This window comes from Mastomys coucha, unplaced genomic scaffold, assembly GCF_008632895.1.
Source record: "Mastomys coucha isolate ucsf_1 unplaced genomic scaffold, UCSF_Mcou_1 pScaffold3, whole genome shotgun sequence".
Classification (NCBI taxonomy): Eukaryota; Metazoa; Chordata; class Mammalia; order Rodentia; family Muridae; genus Mastomys; species Mastomys coucha.
Window position 1 is genome coordinate 27,936,855 of NW_022196909.1, and position 22,266 is coordinate 27,959,120.

Consider the following 22,266-nt stretch of genomic DNA (forward strand, 5'->3'; position numbering starts at 1 on the left):
GAGGTGATGCAAATCTGTTTTAGGGGGATGGAGAGATAGCTAGGAGATTAACAGCATTGGCTGCTCTTCCAGAGGACCTGGTTTCCCAGTACCATTATGGTGAATCATCTGTGACTCTAATCTCAGCAGATCGGATGCCCTCTTCTGACTTTTACAGGAACCAGACATGCACTTCATCACCAGACATATCTGCAGGCAATACACCCAGACACATAAAATAAAAACAAAACGAAATGAAGCCTGCTTTTGGTTGTATGGAGTGAGCTGGGACTTTGAGTATGCTAAATGTGCTCTGTATCAACAGCCAGTGCTGACTTTGTACTCAAACACCATCTGTGTGCTCAAGCCATAAGTCTTTTGTAATCAAGATGGGAATACTAGATATTATATTTTTAAATAAGATTTTGAAGAAGAAAAAATAGACTACCAGGTGCAAAATAGAAGTATAAAATTTATTTTATACCACCCACAAAGTTCTATATAATCAGGAATGATACAATTTGCAATAGCTTAAAAAAAAAAAACATGACAAAGATTTAAAATATATCTTCAATTACAGTATTCATTTATCCTTAGAATTTTTTTAAAAAGAAAATTTATGCTTTAAACAAATGAGACATAAGTAAAATAAGACAATCTCCACAACTATTTTTACATTTATGTTTCAATACTAGTACAATTCAATGTATTTTGCTACATAAACATGAAATCATGTACAACTGCTGTGCACCAAAATTTAGCTTAATTAGATCTTTCAAGTAACATGCAATTCCAACTCACAAATATTCAAGTACTGCTACGAAGTGTTCCGTTCTGTGCAGAGGACTCAATATTGATTATGTATTAAACTATCATGGTTATAGGATTCTCTTTCCCTTTATTGTGATGAAGTGCTTTGCTTAATGGTTTTCCTCATGGTTGAAGAACTAAACTGTTTTTTTGGGATTTTGACAGCATTTTCTAAGATAAAAGCCTTCAATTACTGAGATACAACAGTAGGATGGTAACAATCAGAATTAACAGTGAGCATCTTCCAGGGGCCTGTGGAATAGGAGACTGGGAACTCCAGTTCAGCACCATTGTATATGGTGAGGAATGTGAACTAATGTCTTACTCCCACCAAGGCTAAACACTCTGCTGTTGCTGTAAACCAAGTTAATGCCACACATGTTAATTTACATGCTAGGTCATTGTATGATAGAAAAATGAGTCAACCCTGAATTCACGTTGATCTCTGCCATGGATTTGTACAGGTATCTCCATAGGGAACACTTCATGATTTCCTAGTAACCCAAATATAACCATCGACCCACACATCACAATGTAAAAGCTGCCCATAGTTTAGCTATAAAACCATTTCTGGAAAAATATTTCTCTTAAAGCACCTATCACAATGTTAACTCCATAAAGCTAAAAAAAATATGACCATACATCGCAATAAAAATATTTAATCTTTCCTATGAGCTGTGTTTGTAAAGTCAAATATAGTCAGCCAGCCATTTTATCAGAGCACAAACAGGTGTTGGAAAGAAATCTCACCAACAGAAGAGGAGGCCACACGGAATAGCCAAGGCTCTTTGGCCTGTTCCCCTCAATACGTGTGCCAAAGAATGGATCACTATAGTGAAAATATACCTCTCTATAGAGAGGCTGTTAAAATAACCTAGAGACAGATTACTACAAACTTTACAAAGATATCTCAGCATTCTTAACTCTAGGTGTACTTGCTCTAAAGATTTATATGGCTACAAGCGAAGCAGAGGGAACATTCACACACCAAAACGAAGCAAAACACAAAACACCCAACAAGACAAAAGATAGAATCCAGAGGCAATTAAAACCTGTTATCAATAAGTTTGCATATTTATAAAGAAGGGCCAGGAACTCAAAGTGTTCATCTAGCACCACCTCCTTCAAGAAACCTTCATTTCAGCATACTTAAATATATTAAGCTTTGATTATGAGGGGGCTTTAAAATTCCTATTTAGAAAATTACTTGGTGGAAAGTGTTTTCCCATTCACGGTAAAGGGATACTCTCTATGCTTTTTATCACTGGATAGAGTGGTTCACGCCTGCAATCCCTGACCTAGGACCATAGCACCCTGTGGTAGAGAACATCTTCCAGGCCAGCGAGGGCTATACTGTGAACCTGTGAACCACACACACACATACACACACACACACACACACACGAACTCACGAACTCACAACCATAAACCTAAGGTCTGCTGCATAAATAAAGATTTGAGATCTTTAATATGCTCAACAGCTGGCTACACAAAGGAAACAAAACTAACTGAGAAGCAGGCTTATAAGTTTTCTGTTTTTCCCCCTATCAGCTCTACTCAGTAAACACACACGGCACACACATTACATGCAGGTAAAACACCTACATGGTAACTTCACTCCTACTAGTCGACTTGCTGTGTGACACAGGGTAAGAGTAAACTACTGGTTATTCTCGCTGACAAAGGGAACAGCTTTCTGAGTTCAGTACTGGTGAGAAGTCTCACAAAGCTCTCTAAAGACAGGATCCCACCCCACTGCTTCTGCTTTCCCAAGAGATGGAATTACAGGTGCACACTCCACACCTACGGAGAGATGCTAAGCTTTTTTTGTTTTTTTCTTTTTTTTTGTTCATATCCTATTTATTGTCAAAAGAGTATCTATTTTCAGTTAAAATTAGAAGAGGGTAGATAAGGATTATCAATCCCCTTTGACTTCCTCACCAGAGCTTCTGGTGGCTTATCACCAAGTACTTATGTTTGAAACTAGGAATGTGGGGGGCTCTATTGTCTGAGCTTGAGTTTGAGACAAGATCCTAGTCCTAGTACATCGGGGGCATTATTAAGATACAAGTACAGCTGAGGAATTTCTAGAAGTCAACTTACCTTAGGAAACAGGTTCCCATCAACAGAATGAGATTGTTGAAATGAGGATAAGGAAAAGAAAGTCCGTCTGCATATAACGTCCAGTGACTAAAACTTCCTGGTAGGTTTGAATTTTAGCAGCTGGAAAAGCCCCGAAAGAATGGGAATATGTAGCTTAAGTTGGACTTCCCCTAATTGAAAAGTTCTACATATGAACTATTGGTCCTCTCTGCAGTACTAGGGCTTGCACCCAGAGGGCTTCCAGCAAGGTTGGCAAAGCACTTTGTCATGAACCGTGTGGCAGCTCTGTGCCCAGCTGGTGTTCCATCTCTTTCTACCATTCCGAATCAGTCCCTCAAGCAGTTGGGATCATACACTTGAGCTAAGCAGGGTGTTGGACTTTATGACACATGGTTGGAAAAGATGAGCCAAGATGCTGAGGCAAAATAGAGTTAAAGAACTACACCAGGACAGGTCTCAAAAGGAAGCTGGAGGAATGGAAAACTTGAATGAATCAGATGTATTTGCATATGGGATGATCTGGGTGGTGGAGCCGGGTTGTACACACAGAGCAACTGCGGATTTTTAATCATAAGGAAATCCGAATGTAAAAGAGGAATACAGAAATTATTAACCTTATACTTTTGAAGCTAGAAACATTACAGACCGCCACAAGGTAATTTTGAACACTGGGGTCTCAAGGTCAATGTGAGATTATTTGAGCAAACTGGTTATACATTAGCTGGGCAGGGAGCCCCGTGTCTATACCCTAGCAATTAATAAGAGATCATTTGAACCAGGAATTTCAGAAAAGGATTTGGCAACATGCTAAGATTTTGTAGAGTTGAGTGCAAACACAAATGATGATTCCCTACCAAAAATCCCAAGGTCTAGGACGGGAGGTATGTTGATGGTGTTTACCTGACACACAAAGGCGTGGTTCAGTCCCATCACTGGAGAAACCAGGTGTGGCACAGCCAAAGGCAGAAAGAACCTTCATGGGTTCAAGGCCAACTCCGTCTATGCCGCCTGGACAGGTCTGTATAGTGAGACCCAGTTTCAAAAGGAATGAAAGAGAAAGAATCCCTCAGCATCCTCAGCCGTAGTTCAAGGCTGGGCTCTACACCACCATGACACTCGAAAGGGAGTCCAGTCTAACAATTTAGTAGAAGCCCAACTTCTAGTACATAAAGACAAAACCAACCAGTCAACCAAAAAACAAAGAAAGAAAGAAACAAACAAAAAAACAAAACAAAAACGTGCTTAGGAATTTTAATGATTTTTGAAGAAAATATACTGAACCAGGTTTTGTGGGAGGGTACAGTGACTATCTAAACAGTTTTCACAGTTGTCGCTGTTCTCTATGCTATGAGAAATACAATATGAAACACCTCAAACCACTAAGCAATGACGGAAGCACATGGCTAGATATGCCAGTGACCAGCACAGAAAAGTAAAGCAGTGTCCCCCTTATGTTTATGATGACTGACGGCCACGTCACAAGTGAACTGCCAGTACCGGAGTGGGGGAGGGGCAGCAGGGACCGTGCAGCCGTGGCTACAGAGTATATACAATGGAGACATGCTTCCCTCAATGGTTGCCACAGCCAGTCCTCAAGAACTCCTTGTGTATGCCTAATACTAGGTTCCAGAGGGAATGGCGGAGACCAGGATTGCCGTATGCATAGGGAAGAGTTCCTAGGTTAATGTCACGGGCTCTCCTGGCAGTGGACAGTAGCCTGGGATAGACAGTAGAGGCAGTCTTGACCTAATCTCATAACTATCTTTCTTGTCCTGAACCTCACCAAAGGACAGAAAGCTATTTTTGACTTGCACAAAAAATCAAGAGAGTTCTTAGTAATGCAAGAACTTAGTAATGCAAGAATTTCCTTTTCTCCCTGGGTGAGAAAAAGAAAGTTTGTTTTGTACAGTTCTAAGAGCAGAAATGGCCCTCAAGCAGTTAGGTGTCCGAGAGCTCAGGGATGGAGCTCTGCCTTCTAAGGAGATTTCTGGTGCAGCAACAGCCACCACATTATCCTTTGACATAATAATTCTTGTTATAAATTATTCGTATAGATGAATCTCACTTGTATTAAATCTAGACTCAAAAAAAAAGATTCGCATGCATTGAGGGGTGAAACTCAGGGTGGCTTTGTGTTAAAGGTTGCATACACCTACTTGTTTGGCACAAAGGTAAATGTACCCACAATCAATAGATGTCATGTGATGACATGATAGCTTCGTCCCACACAGAAGTCTCATTTGGGATTAGTTCTATACATGCTATTGGGAAATGGTATGACGTGGGTTACTTCATGTGAATCAAGTCAGTATATCATTTACAAAAGAATATCCATTCAGTTAACTAGATAATGGGGTGAATAAGTGAATGGCTTACAGCTTTCACCAAATGAAGTTCTGTGTCTCACAAATGCAATGTTTACGATTGGAAATCACTTAAGATTCAGACTTGTTCCAGGTGGTGGTGGCGCAAGCCTTTAATCCCAGCACTTGGGAGGCAGAAGCAGGTAGATTTCTGAGTTTGAGACCAGCCTGGTCTACAGGGTGAGTTCCAGGACAGCCAGGGCTACACAGAGAGACCCTGTCTAGGGGGAAAAAAAAAAAAGATTCAGACTTGTTCAGAAAATTTGCCTCTATTAGCCTCAAGTCCCAACATTATATTTTAATGACATTTATAACATAATCTCTTTGGTACCTGGTCTTATTTGGTACTTTGAAGAGAACTAGAAACAGGACATACATGAGGCAGACAAGCACAAGAACAACAAAACAGCTAGGAGAGTAGAAGAGCACAACTTTAATCCCAGCACAAAGGCAGGAGAAGGAGGATAGTTCTGTGAATTCTAGGCTAGCCTGGCCTGCCACGTGAGTACCAGGACAGCCAGGGCTACATAGAAATTCAGTCTCATAAAACCAAAACCCACCAAAAATGGATTTTTCAGAGGGCAGGTGATGTATAATTCTATAGCAGGCAAGAATCATAACATCACCAGGGCTACCAAGGAAGTCATGTGACAATGTATCCAATGTTCACACCATGAACAATCTTAATTAGAGCTTCACAAACAAGGTAAAAGGAATGGATCTAATTAAAACAGTAGAGGTGTAGAAAGATTGTTAGATGGGTGAGTTGGATAAGTTACTGTCATCTCAAATCAATTTGTTTCTTTTTTTGTTTGTTTGTTTTTGGTTTGGTTTTTCGAGACAACATTTCTCTATATAGTCCTGGCTGTCCTGGAACTCATTCTGTAGACCAGGCTGGCCTTGAACGCAGAAATCCACCTGCCTCTGCCTCCCAAGTGCTGGGATTAAAGGCATGTGCCACCACTGCCCGACTGTATTTTGTTTAAGAAAGACCATTCTTAAAGCAGGGTCAAGAAGATGAAGCAGAAGATGTCTACAAAGGACATTAAAGACCATGAAATGAATGAAGTTCCCACGGAGGGCTCTTGGCTGAGGCACTCCATCTCTAATGTTAACTTAAGCAATGGAATGATGTTTTTGCTGAAACTGATATAGTTTACATGTACGTAGCTTTTCAAACTGCAACTAAATTCATAAAGCCCAATAGTCCCATTAATCTACATTGGTGTGTTCAGCTGATCAAGCACCACGAATGTGGCCTTATCATTAAAAACACATCAGCTTGAATATATATTACTGAAGCTCTTCAATTACAGGTAACTTTATAACTTTGCATTATAAGGGGTAACTCAAGGAAAAACAAACCAATCAACTCCAATCAGAAGCATTCAGTCATATGTGCCTCAGAGGGATGGACAGATGAATGGATAAATAAGAGTAGGAGAAGATTCTGTCCCATAACGTCAAGAAAATGATTTCTAGCTAAGACCTGAAACCTCAAAGGTTAATTCATGAGAGAGTATTTCTAGTGGTCTACACTAACAAACACCTAACCGAAGCAGATAAAGCAAACAATGATCACATTTACACACCTATGTAAGAAACCCTAGACTTAGAAATGTCTAAAAATGGAAATCTAAGGCACACAAAACACTCAAGTCAGACCCACAGTTTTATGTATTCCAGGAGCATCCTCTCCTTGTACAGGATGGAAGGTCAGTGGACATGTCCTTATTTACAGCCCCTACCTCTTCCTGAACTGGCCTCAGTCAGAAGCTGACAGTTTGCACCATGTATCATTTTAAGTAAGGTATTCTCTAGAGAGCTCACTGCAACTGTTTACATTTGCACCAAGACCATAGTAGTTGTGAGCTTCTTATGGCATCTCTGAGAAGCACCATTAGGGTTCCTGCATGCAGTACAGGAATCCTAATCCAGATCCAAAGACTCCAACCCCAGGAATGTCAATAGCACCTATGCGTTTGGATCTCACTGAAAGGTCTCTTGGTTCTAGGCATTTTTGTCAGGGGGAAATCACTCTTGGTGTATGAATAAGTCAATTAGACAATGGACAGAACACTGGAACACTAAAATAATCAGGATACTGATTTTACTCGTGACCATCAAACTAGAGGATTACTAAGCAAGTTTGGGTTCCCATGTTCCTAAACCTGATAGGGGAAGATTAATTAATAGTTTGGCTCTCAATATTGCCGTGGGACTCCAGGGTAAGGGTGGCAACACGAACACAGGCTTGTCCCCTCAATTATCTGTACAGAGTATTTCCTTCTCATTTGGGAAGGACATGTCACTTAATTACATACTTTCTCATCTTGAAACACTGGGAACCTTTGACTGATCCCAATTTGCCTCCTCTCCCTTTGAAAACACCTGTCATGTGTCATACAGGTAATTCACGAGGCGACTTCAGAAGATGATTATTTTTTTTCTCTAGTTAAAAAGGGGAAATTGAATTGGTCGCATTTTGTATTTTCAATGTTTTAGAGATCCTCTATTCTCTAAGTAAAGAACAGAAGTCATGTGTAATTTGAGTACGGGCTGAGGTTAACGTGATGGGACTCTACACAGCAAGAACAAATGACTTCTCTGGTATTCTAATATGCTCACAAAATAGACAATAGGATTCTGCTACTATACTATTTCAAGTTACTCTTAAAAGTAGAAAGTGCTTTTTAAAATATATACATTTACATTTAGCGAGCAGCCTCCAACCATCACTAGAGTAAAGAATTACTTGATATAGGAGAAATGTTTTAAGAAAAAAAGCATTTCATTGGTTTACTTCAAAGAGATGTGCAGACATGATGGCAATCATTGGAAGATGCCTGAGCAACGGCACCATGGAACAGTCGCTCATCTCATCTCTACATGTGTTGATGTGGCTAAAGCACCAGGAACTGTGTAGAGTTAACACTACTTCTTGGTTTTTACATCTTATTGCAGGAACCTGTTAGAAACCCTCTTAGTAGTAAATGAACTCAATGTGAAGCACCGGACTTTGTGGTTCTAGCACGGCCAACACCTAACCAAGATGTTTCCTTAATTATTTATTTAAAACTATAAAAATTTTATTTTTGCTGAAAATGTTCACCTTCTACCAATTCTCAAAATATAATCACAGTTAAGTACTCACCCTTTTTTTCTTTTTAAATAATTTTTACCTCGGAGTTGAAATGGGTGAAATGAAGCTACAGTAAACAACAGAATGACTTTCTTTTGAACAGCACCAAAAAACAAAAACAAAAAACTACACCACATTAGCAAAGGCATTACAGGAGAGAAGCCTTTAGACCCAACGGTTGTAGGGTCCCGCGACATGAGTGAGAGAGTACGGGGACACGGTAACTACGTTGTCGTGGGTTAAGGTTGATGCAACTCGAGAAGGAATTTGGTATGATAAATTGGCTTCGGGGGATAAATCAGAACCCTCCCGGTCTGCAGGCCTCTTTTTCGTTACTTTTTTACATTTACACTTAATCTTGTTGATATCAAAACCATGGTTAGGCTGGTTTAGGCCTTTGTGCTGGTAGAATACAAGGGATACACGAAAGGGGACCCCTCGTCTGGGGGAATGCAGAGAGGTGGTAGCATGAAGCTCCTTCCGCGCACACTCAATCAGCACAGAGCCATGAATGGGTGCTATCGCCACTCCCCCAGAAGCAGGGTCAGCGTAGATCTCCTCACTGTCTGACCAGAATTCATCAAGTTGAGGGCAGTTATCATTCTCGGGGCGCTGAGGCTGGTCTGCTGATTCAGGGTGCGGCTCATCTTCCACCTGACAGGAAGCCAGTTTCTGAGGAGTGCTGGGAAAAGGGAGCTGCTGGTCTGACTGGTTAGAAGTTAGCTGCTCGGATGGACTAGTACGAGGCTCAGCATGAACGGGAGGATCTGGTACGGGAAGAGATGGATAAGGAGGAGCAGCCGCCTCAGCAGTACATTCCCCAGGGGCTGCGTTAGCACCATTGTGTGCTCCAGAAGGCATTGTGCACTGGAGAATGCTGCTTGTTTCTGGACACCCACCTGAGGCTGTCTTATTGTACATACAGGTAGACGATTCTGTGGCCGAAGCCTCTGGGGGACAGAAGGCTGGAGACTCATCTTTTACTGGGTGAGGAGGAGATGGGGCTGATGAGTAGCTCTTAGTGTTGTGTGAACCTTAAAAAGAAAAGAGAACTATCTTTACTAGGAGTTCATAAACACAAAGTTCCACCCAACAACAAATGTGAAAACAACCACAGGGGAGATTTGGCACCCGTGAGTTGTTAAAAAGTATTTTTAAATGCTTTTGTCCTTCCTGGCGTTTGCTCTATCACTTGGCTATAATTAGGCCTGTAATAAGCTTTGCTTGGATTTGTTTAGGACAGTGTCTCTCAACAGAACCCTGGTTATCCTGGCACTCACTACGTAAACCAGGAGATCTCAATATGTGAGTGGAGACTCCTTGCAGGAGTAAGGTATCCAACAGCCCTTTCACGAGGATTGCCTAAGACCATAAGAAATATCAAATACGGGGGCTGGAGAGAGATGGCTCAGCAGTTAAGAGCATTGACTGCTCTACCAGAGGACCTGAGTTCAATTGCCAGCAACCACATGGTGGCTCACAACCATCCGTGATGAGATCGGACGCCCTCTTCTGGTGCGTCTGAAGACAGCTACAGTGAATTACACTGGAGCGAGAAGCCAGAAGGCAAAGGCAAATGTAGTTTAGGGCCAACCTGGTCTACAGATCAAGTTTTGAGGACAGCCAGGGATACAAAGAGCAACTATGTCTCAAAAACAAAACAAAACAAAACACCCAAAGAACAGCCCCCCTCCAACAACCAACCAACCAACCAACAAACAAACAAGGAGTTGGGGGCTGGAGAGATGGCTCAGTTACTAAGAGCACTGGCTGCTCTGCCAGAGGTTCTGACTTCAATTCCCAGCAACCACATGGTGGCTCACAACCATCTATAAAGGGATCTGATGCCCTCTTGTGGCAGACGGGTGTACATATAGAGCAATTCATAGGACCAGCAGGAGTCAGACTTAGACCTAGACCTTAGATGGAACAAGATCTAAGTTTGAAGCAAATGAAAGGTAAAGCAATGACCTGAGGGTAATGTGAATGAGGACCAGGCGAAGATCAGAAAACAGAAAAGAACTCATCTCCCTGGGGGCGGTACACAGCATGGGCCGGCAGGCAAGGGAAGAGAAAAAGGGGAAATGCAAGTTCAAGACCCCTGGCGATGAAAGCTCTGCATGACCTGACAAACCTGGGGCTCCCTTTGGGCTGGCAGAGGTCCTCTTCTTTTTGAGGCCAGCAGCACCTGATTTCTTGTCGTTGTTCTTCAATTTGGCCCTCTTCCCACATCGAGGAACAGGCTCAGTGAAACGGAGTCGCCTCTTCCTGGTTGGCCCGTTGACTTGGATGGCCCCAGATTGGATTTTGGCTTTCATCCCTTCCACAGAGCCAAATTCATCAGTGTCTGCAAGCAGGTATAGTGGTAGGACGTGGAGCTGCTCATCCTGGGGGACACTTGTGTCACGGCCATCTTGTCGAATCAATGTACAAACCTGAGGGATGGGAGAGGGATAAAGGAATGTTCTACCAATGCCCAGCATCACCTACAGCAGGTGTGTTGGTTTGGAAAAAACAAAGACCAAAAATCAAAACCAAAAAACTAGCCCCTTACACTCATATGTTTGAAAGGGTCTATTAGAAGAAGATCCAAGAGTCTTAGCATTCTGATTACTGGGATTAAAGCCTGTCCAACAACAAATATTTCTTTTCTATACATACTCTAGTGGTTTGAATAGTTTGGCTCCCATAAACCAATGTGTTTAAATTACTGGCCCACGGGAAGTGGCACTATTAGTAGGCATAATGGCCTTGTTGGAGGAAGTGCATCATTGTGGGGGTGGGCTTTGAGGTCCTATGTTCAAGTTCCTTCTAGGGCAAAAGACGTTCCTAGCTGCCTTCAGGTCAAGATGTTCATTCCAAAGCATTGTATCTGCCTGGATGCTACCATGTTCTTGCGAAGATGATAATGAAGTAAACCGCTAAAACTGTAAGCCAGCCCCTACTAAATGTTGTCCTTTTTGGTACGGGCTGGCAAGATGGCTCAGCGGGTAAGAGCACTGACTGCTCATCCAAAGGTCCTGAGTTCAGATCCCAGCAACCACATGGTGGCTCACAACCATCCGTGATGAGATCTGACACCCTCTTCTGGTGCATCTGAAGACAGATACAGTATATTACACCGGAGCGAGTGGGGCTGGCGCGAGCAGAGTTCAATTCCTGAGTTCAATTCCCAGCAGCCACATGATGGCTCACGGACATCTGTACAGCTACAGTGTACTCGTACACATAAAATAAAAATAAATAAATCTTTTTTTTCTTTTGTTTTTTTTTTTCCGAGACAAGAGTTTCTCTGTGTAGACTTGGATGTCCTGGAACTCACTCTGTAGACCAGGCTGGCCTCGAACTCTGAAATCCGCCTGCCTCTGCCTCCCAAGTGCTGGGATTAAAGGAGTGCGCCACACCAAAAGAGTTGGTGTGATCATGGTGTCTGTTCAGTGATGGAAATCCTAACTAAGACACATACTTTACAATCAAAAATCTTTTTCAATATAATGATATTTTAGGAGCATACCAAAGGCACAAAGGAATAAAATACTCAGTGCTTACCAAGGTGCTTCCGTCGTTCATGTTGTGAATGTCTTTGTGAGAATGGGCACAAAAATCCATGCAGCAGGTGACCCCGGAGAAAGGACGGCCCTCTCGATTACCAAGTCGACAGTCTCCAGCAATGTGTTCATATTGCACCTTAGAAATAAATGTCAAAACTGTTTTTAAAAAAATATTTGGTCAGCCGGAGGGTGGTGGTGGCTCACGCCTTTAATCCCAGCACTTGGGAGGCAGAGGCAGGTGGATTTCTGAGTTCGGGGACAGCCTGGTCTACAGAGAGAGTTCCAGGACAGCCAGGGCTACACAGAGAAACCCTGTCTCAAAAAACCAAAAATAAAATAAAATAAAATAAATGTTTTGTGTGGTTTTGTCTGCATATGGGTCTGCGCTCAACATGCACATATGGTCAGATGCCAGAAGAGGGTGACAAAATGGGACAGTTTTGAATGGGGGTACTGAATCTCTGTCTTCAAAATGCCAGCCATCGTAAATAACTCAACCACCTATCCGACCAGGATTTCTTCCCTACTATATTCTGTGTTTGAGTTTGGTTTTGTGCCTCGATCTGCGTGGATATATGTGGAAGTACCCAGGTAGGGCAATAAAAGTGTATCAATGGCTTTGTAGGCAAGATGGCTCAGTGGATAAAGGCACTTGCTGCCATGGCTGGGAACTGAGTTAGAAACCAGTCGCAGGCATGACCTCCAAGCCAACACAATGAACACTCTAATCAGTTACAGAGCTGCTGGGCTGGAGAGATGGCTCAGCAGTCAAGACTGATCTTCTACAGGAATCCAGTTCAAATCCCTGCATGCACATGACAGATCATAAATGTCTGTGATTTCAAGATCTGACATCCTCACACAGACATGCATGCAGGCAAAATACGACTGCACGTAAAATTTAAAAAAAAAAAATTAATTAAGCAGAATATGCTGGCAAGAAGCTCTTTATCTGTGGGGGTTGGAGGGTACGGAGACAGTTTCTCTGTGTAGCCCCTGGCTGTCTGGGAGCACTCTATGTAGACCAGGCTGGCCTTGAACTCAGAAATACGCCTGTTTCTTCAGGGTTTCCCCAAGCGATGAGATGAACAAAAAGTTTTGAGCCATCACCCCCCAGCCCAGTGGCACTCCTAACCACAGAGGCATCTTGGAGAAACAAGGTCTCTTGTACATCAGGCTGGACTCCCACCTAGGACTGTTCCCCTAGGCTTTTGTTCATCTTTGGAACTTCTGGAGATCCCAAAAGATAACAAAGCTTGAGGGTGGGGTGGTGAGCAGGGGGAGGGGGAGGAGACAGGGGTTTGGTTTTGCTTATTTTATTTTTCCTGTTTTTTTTTTTTTTTTTTTTTTTTTTTTTTTTGGAGTGGAACCAGGGAAAGGAGAAATTGTATGACATGTAAATAAAAAAACATCTAATATATATATATAGATAGATAGATAGATAGATAGATAGATAGCAAAGCATTACCTCACAGCTGAATGCCCTACTTTTGCCTAAGGCAGAATTCAACCACTGAGATTGTAAAGTGAAGTCTAGGCTACTCAGGAGCATAAGAGGCTCTCTCAAAACCCAACGGGAGGCCTGGTGAGATGGCTCAGCGGTTAACAGCACCCAACTGCTCTTCCAGAGGTCCGAGTTCAATTCCCAGCAACCACAGGGTGGCTCACAACCATCCATAATGAGATCTGACACCCTCTTCTGCTGACTCTGAAGACAGCTACAGTGTGCTCATATACATAAAATAAATAAATAAATCTTTAAAAAAATAAAAATAAAAAAAACCCAACGGGAAAACCCTACTTGAGTACTTTTGAAAGGTGGCGATGAGGAAACATACACTTGACGGTCACTCAGGCCAGGAGAGATGGCCCAGACTCTAAGGATGCTTGACATTCAAACTTGCATTCTGGAGTTTGCACCTTAGCACTCATACAGAGAGCCTAGCCTTCTGTGTATGCTTTCCCCAAAGAGGGCGGAGAGAGGAAGGACGGTCACTGGGGTTTGGAGGCTATCAGTAAACGTGAGAAGCACGTTCAGCAAGACATCCTGTCTGAAAGACATCGAATGCTAAAAAAAAAAAAGATCTTCGTCCCCCAGTTTCTGGTCTACATATATGTTTACACACAGGCAAGTAGACACACAAACTGACAAGTATTTTTAAAGAGAAGGCACATATTTATGAGGAACATAGGAAAAAAATTCTATGAATAGTAACTTATTTGACATAGAAATTTGAAACATTCTTAAGGTCATTGTGAAAGGTTCTAAAAAAAAAAAAAATACCTGATTTTGATAAGCAACTGGAGCCATCTGCTTATAAAGTGGTGCTAATTCTGTAGCCAATTCTTGTAGATTAAGCTCAAGCTGTTTTTCCTATAGAAAAAGATAATCCACAGAGTGTAACTTTAAAATACTATGGTAGTTACTTTAAAGTGATTTACAGGTGTGTATAAAACTCAAATACAAATAATTCCATATGTGGTGGACATATAATTCATATTTACCATAATAGAGTGGGTAGACCAACTGTAACATTAGAAATCTATATAGTGAAGAATATACTCCAACATTCAGTAAAATGGCACACCTACTTACTTAACAGAATTGGACACTTGAAATGCACAGACAAGGTTCCTGAAGCCAAAGTGAACTATACAGATAAGCATGTAACACCTTATCCAGTTTCAAATAAGCATTACTGTGAGCATGCTAGCACAGGAGGACTGGGTTCAAGATTGGTCAATGCTATATGTTTAATTTAGGTTCTTGTATTCATCATCTTCCTAGTATTTCTCCGTCTTCTTCAATTTTTAGCATTTATACTAGAGAACACTACTCATGAACCTCAGGGCTCTGCTCTTTTCTTCAGGATTGTATGTACATAGAAATCCACGACACCTGAAAGAGCAGAAAGAGCTGAGTGGTCCATTTCGTAGCCTCTACGTGGCTTTATTTGAGTCATTGAAATCTTTACAGGTACCATTGGCTAGGCTAGCCTTGAACTCCGTCCTCCTGAGCTAACGGGTCAAGTTTGCCTTACAGAAGTTCTGAGCAGGGTTCATGTTTCAGGTGACAGAAACTGTATATCTTTTAGCAAAGTTTTATACTTCTCTAAAGGTCAAATGTAATTCATTAGATTTGTTCTTTTTTTAAATTTTATTTTATGTATATGAGTATACTGTAGCTGTACAGATGGTTGTGAGCTATCATGTGGTTGCTGGAAATTGAATTCAGGACCTCTGCTCGCTCCATCCCGGCTCTCTCCTGGCCAAAGATTTTTTTTTTTTTGGTTTTTCGAGACAGGGTTTCTCTGTGTAGTCCTGGTTGTCCTGGAACTCACTCTGTAGACCAGGCTGGCCTCGAACTCAGAAATCCACCCGCCTTTGCCTCCCAAGTGTTGGAATTAAAGGCGTGTACCACCACTGCCTGGCCCAAAGATTTATTTATTATTATATCTAAGTACACTGTAGCTGTCTTCAGACAGCACCAGAAGAGGGCGTCAGATCTCATTGAGGATGGTTGTGAGTCACCATGTGGTTCTGGGATTTGAACTCAGGATCTTTGGAAGAGCAGCCAGTGATTTTAACCGCTGAGCCATCTCTCCAACCCTAGACTTGTTCTTCAGCTGCAGGAATTATAGGGATTTTTCTCATTTTACAGTCCAATATAAATTACATATAAAATGTAAACATTGGTTGCCACCAGCGATTTATGCTGTCTCCAACTTTCCTTGCATTAAAGTGGTTTGATTCGGGCACGCTGAATGATATGGTTTTCCTTGAATACTTAAAATCTACATATAATTTTTCTTCCTATTCATTAAAAGAATATTGACCCATACTTTCTTTCTTTTTTTAAGATTTATTTATTATTATAGATCAGTACACTGTAGCTGTCTTCACACATGTCAGAAGAGGGCATTAGATCTCATTACGGGTGGTTGTGAGCTACCATGTGGTTGCTGGGATTTGAACTGAGGACCTTCGGAAGAGCAGTCAGTGCTCTTATCCACTGAGCCATCTCGCCAGTCCGACCCATACTTTCAAAAGCATGCTGGGAAGCAAAAAGGGAAAGCTCTGAGGATCCAAGACCTCAGACTGTTCTAGCGAGTCACTCGGCCGTCAGGAAAAGCAGGGATCTAGACTTGGAGCATCTGAGTCTGCTGATGTGAGGAGCTGGTGGTGCCCCCGGGGTCACATCCAGGTCCGCCGCCCTACAGCAGCAGCAGGAGTCTGTTACCATCAAGGGCCAGGAGGAAATCCCTGGTCTGGTCATGTTGAAGCCTGAAGGCTGTGTAGAACTGGCCCCGCCCCTCACCTGAGCATCACGGAAGAGCTAGCCTTGAGAGTGTGAGTTCGAGCTGAAACCTTCTGCAGTACACATTACAAGAGTTGTGGGTGAGCCAGTCCTGCAGGTATGAGCTTGGGAGAGCTGACTCTTGGTACTGGTCTTCCAGGAGGTAGCACTGAGCAGGGAGGGATACCCTCCTCGACCACGTCACCACCGGTGGAAAGTGGGAGGCCTGGCCTTAGGGTTCAGAGAGCCAGAGAGTTGGCCTTGAATATAGGGGTGGCAAGCGAGCAGACCCCCCTGGGGCATGAGCACCAGCCAGTGGGCTGACCAGCTCTACTTCAGATGTCCCTCGGATTCAGATCCATGTCTTTAAGACGGCCCGCCCCAACATCTACACCATCAATGAACTGCTGGGGCACATGAAGAGGCCAGTTCTCTAGATCCGAAGCTACAAGACACAGGGCAAGCCGGGCGGTGGAGGCGCAAGCCTTTAATCCCAGCACTTGGGAGGCAGAGACAGGCGGATTTCTGAGTTTGAGGTCAGCCTGGTCTACAGAGTGGGTTCCAGGACAGCTAGGACTATACAGAGAAACCCTGTATCGAACCCCCCACTCCTCCCCCAAAGACACAGGGCAACAACAGGATACCTGAGAGGAGAGTGCCAGTGACCTTTAAGCATTGATAAAATAGAAGCCAGAGGTCTCATGCAATGAACGTTTGCCAGCAAAGAAATAGGGACAAAAGGGTATGCTGTGAGACACACGGAGACACAAAAAGTTTAGGGGCTGGAGAGATGGCTGAGTGATTGAGAGCACGGACTCCTCTTCCAGAGGTCCTGAGTTCAATTCCTAGCAACCACACGGTGGCTCACAACAATTTGTAATGGGATCTGATGTGTCTGAAGACAGCTACAATGTACTTATATATAATATATAAATCTTAAAAAAAAAAAAAAAAAAAAAAGGCCGGGCAGTGGTGGCGCACGCCTTTAATCGAGCACTTGGGAGGCAGAGGCAGGCAGATTTCTGAGTTCGAGGCCAGCCTGGTCTACAGAATGAGTTCCAGGACAGCCAGAGCTATACACAAAAACCCTGTCTCAGAAAAAAACAAACAAACAAAAATCTTAAAAAAAAATAAAAGTTTAATAAAAATGTCATGATGCATCAGAGAAAGCGATTTATACATGCAATTAGGTGGAGTTCCCTGATTTACTTACATAAATCTATTTAGAAATGATGAGGGGACATGTTTGCAATCCACCATCTCTGACATGAATAATCTTTACCCTAACAAAACATGAGAACCTTCCTGTACCTATTCAACCATAACCGCTCCCCCACCTCCACATCTTGTTCAACAAGAATGACTTATAAATTCATACTTCAATTTAAAAAAAAAAATGAATAAAAAAACTCGACTAACCTCTCTGCTTATGAGGGTCTTGCGGTCTGGAATGACGAATCCGGTTTTCAACTTACTTCTTTCAGAACTCCTTCCAGTAATCCTCTTGTAGTAGTTCTGTGGGAGGTAAACTTTCTCAGTTTTGTTGTTGTTTTTGAGACAGGTTGTCTTTGTTTAGTTCTATAACTTGCTCTGAAGACCAGGCTGGCCTCCAACTCGGAGATCCTCCTGCCCCTGCCTCGAGAGTCCTGGGAATAAGGCATATGCCACTGCCACCAGGCACTTTCTTAGTCTTTAAAATGTTGGCAAATGAGTTGGTTTGACTCTGGCTGCCCATAAAACCCTAAGTTCTTTTAGTAATGGTTCCCTCTGGTGTTGGGGAGCAGTAAGACTCACAGATGCCTGAAATAGTCCTTACCAGGCTCAGGATCTTAGTAGTGAAGTGCATATGTTAGTAAATAGTGCATATGTTAGTATATAGGCACTATATATGGTTGTGTACTGTAGATAACACACTGAAAATTCAAAAGGAAACTCACGTGTAAGGGATAGGTTGGAGCAAGTCTGAATTTTCTGGGGTTTTCACTCCTCCCAAACTTACAGCCGTTGAAATACATGCTCCACGAACAGCCAAAGGAGAAAGATGCTCCGCATGTTTTGGGGTCAATGCCTTGACAGGTGCAGGTCCGTCTGGAAGACAGACAGCAGGACATTAGAGAAGGCCACAGGAGTGCAAATGCATGAACAGGTTGTAATTATTGATCCGTTGGTTTTAACTCTCCTCATTAGGACATCCCCTGGCAACTTCTAGCCTCACACTCACCAGCAACCCTCTTCACTCTGAATCAACTCCTGGTTCTTATTTAACTAAAGTGGTTATTCAGGGTTCTAAAGCCAAGTAGAAGACAGACTTTCCTATGTTTGACTTTAGAGACATGAGGAAGAGATATAAAGGCAGAAAATTGAAATCTTTCTTTGTAACTAAAAACCTTGACTTCCTCTGGAACTTTAGCTCCTTTTTGTCTAATGTGACATCCGCAAGGAGAGTGCACTACACTAAATGTACAGCCAATTTTAATGAGAAGACGTTATGAGAATTCCAGCAGGAATAATGAAGAGAAAGGCTGCTTGGCTAGAGACATTTCTAAAGCACTGAAGTAGATTCTAAATTAACAAGATTAGAGTTCTAGGCCAGGTAGCTAGACCCTGCCCCCCAAATGTATAACTAAATAGATAGATAGATAGATAGGTCAAAACTATTTCTCATGTTTAGATTTGTACGACAAGAAAAAGAAGGCTATAGAGAAGGAATACAATTAGGAAGAAGGAGGTGTGCCAGTCAGTCCTGTAAGCCGAGCGGTCAGAAACGCATAAACCATAAATCCTTTAAGTCTAGCACTTGATAGCTTGACTCAGGAAGGTGGTAAATGTGATGCTAGCCGCAAAATGTGCCGTGCCTCAAACACAAAGCAATAAATGTGAGTGTTCTGGGGCTGGAGAGATGGCTTAGCAGTTAAGAGCACTGACTGCTCTTCCAGAGGTCCTGAGTTCAAATCCCAGCAACCATATGGTAGCTCACTACCATCTGTAATGAGATCTAATGCCCTTCTGGTGTGTCTGAAGATAGCTGCAGTGTACTCATATATGTAAAATAAATAAATCTTTAGCTGGGCAGTGGTGGCGCGTGCCTTTAATCCTAGCACTTGGAAGGCAGAAGCAGGATTTCTGAGTTCAAGGCCAGCCTGGTCTACGGAGTAAGTTCCAGGACAGCCAGGGCTATACAGAGAAACACTGTCTTGACAGTACAAAAAACCAAAAACCAAAAACCAAAACAAAACAAACAAAAAAAAAACAAAAAAAGACTCATGAATGTTCTGTTGAGAGGTGGTGGTGCATGCGTTTAATCCTAGCACTCAGGAGGCACAGGCAGGTGGATCTCTGAGTTCTAGGCCAGCCTGGGCTGCACAGGAAAAACTAAAAAAAATTAAAAATAAAACAAAAACAAACAAAGAAACAAAGAAACAAAACCAGAAAGAACAAGTGCAAAGAGCCCCTAAGACACTGACAGAGCAGGAGGTCTGCAGGAGCTGGAAGAGAAAAAATGTTGGGCTGGAGTTGGGCCCAAAGGGTCAATTAGTTACTGAAGGGAACGAAATTTGGAAGACAAGTAGAAAAGTAATTTATGTTCAGTTTTTAAAACGATAGCTGTTAGTATGTTAAGATATTATATTCTCATGTATTTTGTCTCAACACAAAAATTTATCTGACTTAAGAGATTAAGCAGCCCGGCGGTGGTGGTGCACGCCTTTAATCCCAGCACTTGGGAGGCAGAGGCAGGTGGATTTCTGGGTTTGAGGCCAGCCTGGTCTACAGAGTGAGTTCCAGGACAGCCAGGGCTACACAGAGAAACACTGTCTCGAAAAACCAAACCAAACCAAACCAAACCAAACCAAACCAAACCAAAACAAAACAAAAAGAAGAGATTAAGCAGGGTATGACCTTTTGGGGAAGCGATTTGACATGTTTATTATTATAAACCATAATAAAATGATTAGCAGATTTTAATCCTGAAAAGGATTAAGGAACAAATTAGTCATCTACTAATTTAATGGTGAATTACAATTTTTTTTTTTTTTTGTAATTTCAATGCATTGGACTAAACCCAAGACCTTGTCCACAAAATGCAAACAGTGCACTACTGAACTCTATGTGTTCTTTCTCAGAGATGCCCTTCCTTTTACACTCTTGGGAAACAAGAACTTGAGTGAATGGAGGGCAGCGGCACATATTTACTACAAAGAGGCAGGAGGACTGTCAGACTGAACTCTGCACTGTGAACAGAGAAGCCATCTCAAAACAAGAAAAAGAGAAAGGAGCCCTTTACAACATTGGCCATGCCGAAGAATCACTGAAGAGCCAGTTACAGATCAACCAGGGCAAGACTCCAAAAGAGAAAGAAAGGAAGAAAGAAAGGAGAGAAGGAAAGAAAGAAAGAAACAAACACAGACAGAGAGAGGGAGAGGAGAGAAAAAGAGAGAGAGGGAGAAAGGTAGAGAGAGAAAAAGAGAGGGGGGGAGAGAAAGAGAGGAAGGAAGGAGAAAAGAAAAGAGGCGGGAGCAATGGCTCAGCGGTTAAGAGCACTGACTGCTCTTCCAGAGGTCCTGAGTTCAATTCCCAGCCACCACATGGTGGCTCACAACCATCTGCAATGGGGTCTGATGTGTCTCAAGAGAGCAATGGTGTACTCATATACATAAAATAAACAAATCATTAAAAAAGAAAAAAAGAAATTAAAAAAAGAAAAGGAACACCTAGTTCATGTGGGAGCGGGGATGGAGCTCACCAGCAACAGTGGAAGAGAAAGCACAAATGTTTCTTCCATACTGAATTCATCAGAAAGTGGCCTCACATGATTTCTCTTAAAGACCTTTTGGATTAGATACAATGCCAAAAAATGACATGACGCTAGATGAGGGTGTCTATGTTATTGTTCTCTGAACTGCTGAGCCATCCCACTAGTCCAGGCATAATACTCTTAATTGCATTGGGGGTATCTGGGGGAGGCCTCACTGTGCAGTCCTAGCTCCAGTTGCCTGTAAAGGTGTACAGCACCCGACCCTGTAGGTTGGTTCTTTCCATGGTACTTAAAAGTCCTGCTACTCACAGGCTAGACTCAGGTGGCAGTTACGTATCAATTTACAACAGAGGGAGGAAGAACAAAGCAGATATGATTACTTTTTGTTGAGCGTACATCTTCGGTCAGTGGGATGTCCACTGTAGGCTCTCAGGTTCTCAGTGAGCTCCTTGTACAGGCGGTCAGCCATCGGGAGTGGGATACCTTCCCACAGCAGGATAACAACAACTATCACAGCTGTGGAACAGGAATGGCCTACACGTTCTCGAACCAGACAAATAACCTTCTCTTCAGGACCGCTTCTTCTAATCACCTGAAAGAACAGAAACATCAGGAGCCAGACTTTTTTTTTCCCTTTCATTTTCTTCCTTTTCTTTCTTTCTTTTTGGGAGGCGGGGGTGAGGTAGATTGCGGAGGTATTCAGACTCCCTATAAAAATAATAAAATGAAAAAAAATTTTTTCCACTGGACAGTCAGTGGGGGCGCACACCTTTAATCCCAGCACTTGGAAGGCAGAGGCAGGTGGATTTCTGAGTTCGGGGCCAGCCTGGTCTACAGAGTGAGTTCCAGGACAGCCAGGGCTACACAGAGAAACCCTGTCTCAAAAAAAAAAAAAAAAAAAAAAAATTCATTGAATGACGTGTGTGTGTGTGTGTGTGTGTGTGTGTGTGTGTGTGTGTGTGTGTGTGTGTGTGGTGTATTAACTGTGTATATGTATGTAACACATATGAACTTGTAGTGTGAGTTATATGCACTGTGTGGGTGCTAGGACCTGAACCTGTGTAGGAGCAGGAGGAAATATTCTTAAATACTGAGGCATGGTTGAAGGCCTGGAAACAACTTGTACCCACAAAAACTCTGCACAGGAGAGACTAAGGCGCTTTGCCAGTTGCTGAGACTGAGTCTCTGGGTGAAACATGAGGGGCTCAAAAATGCCTTGCTTGGCTGAACTGATTATATACACCTCAGGATTCATCTTCTGAGAATGG

The 22,266-nt window shown here is 42.5% G+C and overlaps 1 protein-coding gene across 2 annotated transcripts in view; it reads right to left on the reverse strand.

Annotated features, from left to right (window-relative positions):
- Positions 1–434: 434 nt before the first annotated feature.
- The window catches only part of Tet1 (tet methylcytosine dioxygenase 1), an 87,209-nt gene continuing 65,377 nt past the window's right edge, over positions 435–22,266 (reverse strand). The window contains exons 7-14 of one of the 2 annotated variants that reach the window (XM_031346810.1): positions 21,379–21,590; positions 18,183–18,333; positions 17,665–17,760; positions 14,233–14,322; positions 11,947–12,084; positions 10,532–10,832; positions 9,297–9,431; positions 435–9,164 (exon numbers count right to left, since the gene is read on the reverse strand). In XM_031346810.1, coding sequence (XP_031202670.1) covers positions 8,563–9,164; positions 9,297–9,431; positions 10,532–10,832; positions 11,947–12,084; positions 14,233–14,322; positions 17,665–17,760; positions 18,183–18,333; positions 21,379–21,590 — 1,725 coding nt within the window. In that variant the 3' untranslated portion in view covers positions 435–8,562. Of the gene's footprint in view, positions 9,432–10,531; positions 10,833–11,946; positions 12,085–14,232; positions 14,323–17,664; positions 17,761–18,182; positions 18,334–21,378; positions 21,591–22,266 lie in introns of both variants that reach the window. The other variant, XM_031346809.1, reaches the window with a different exon arrangement.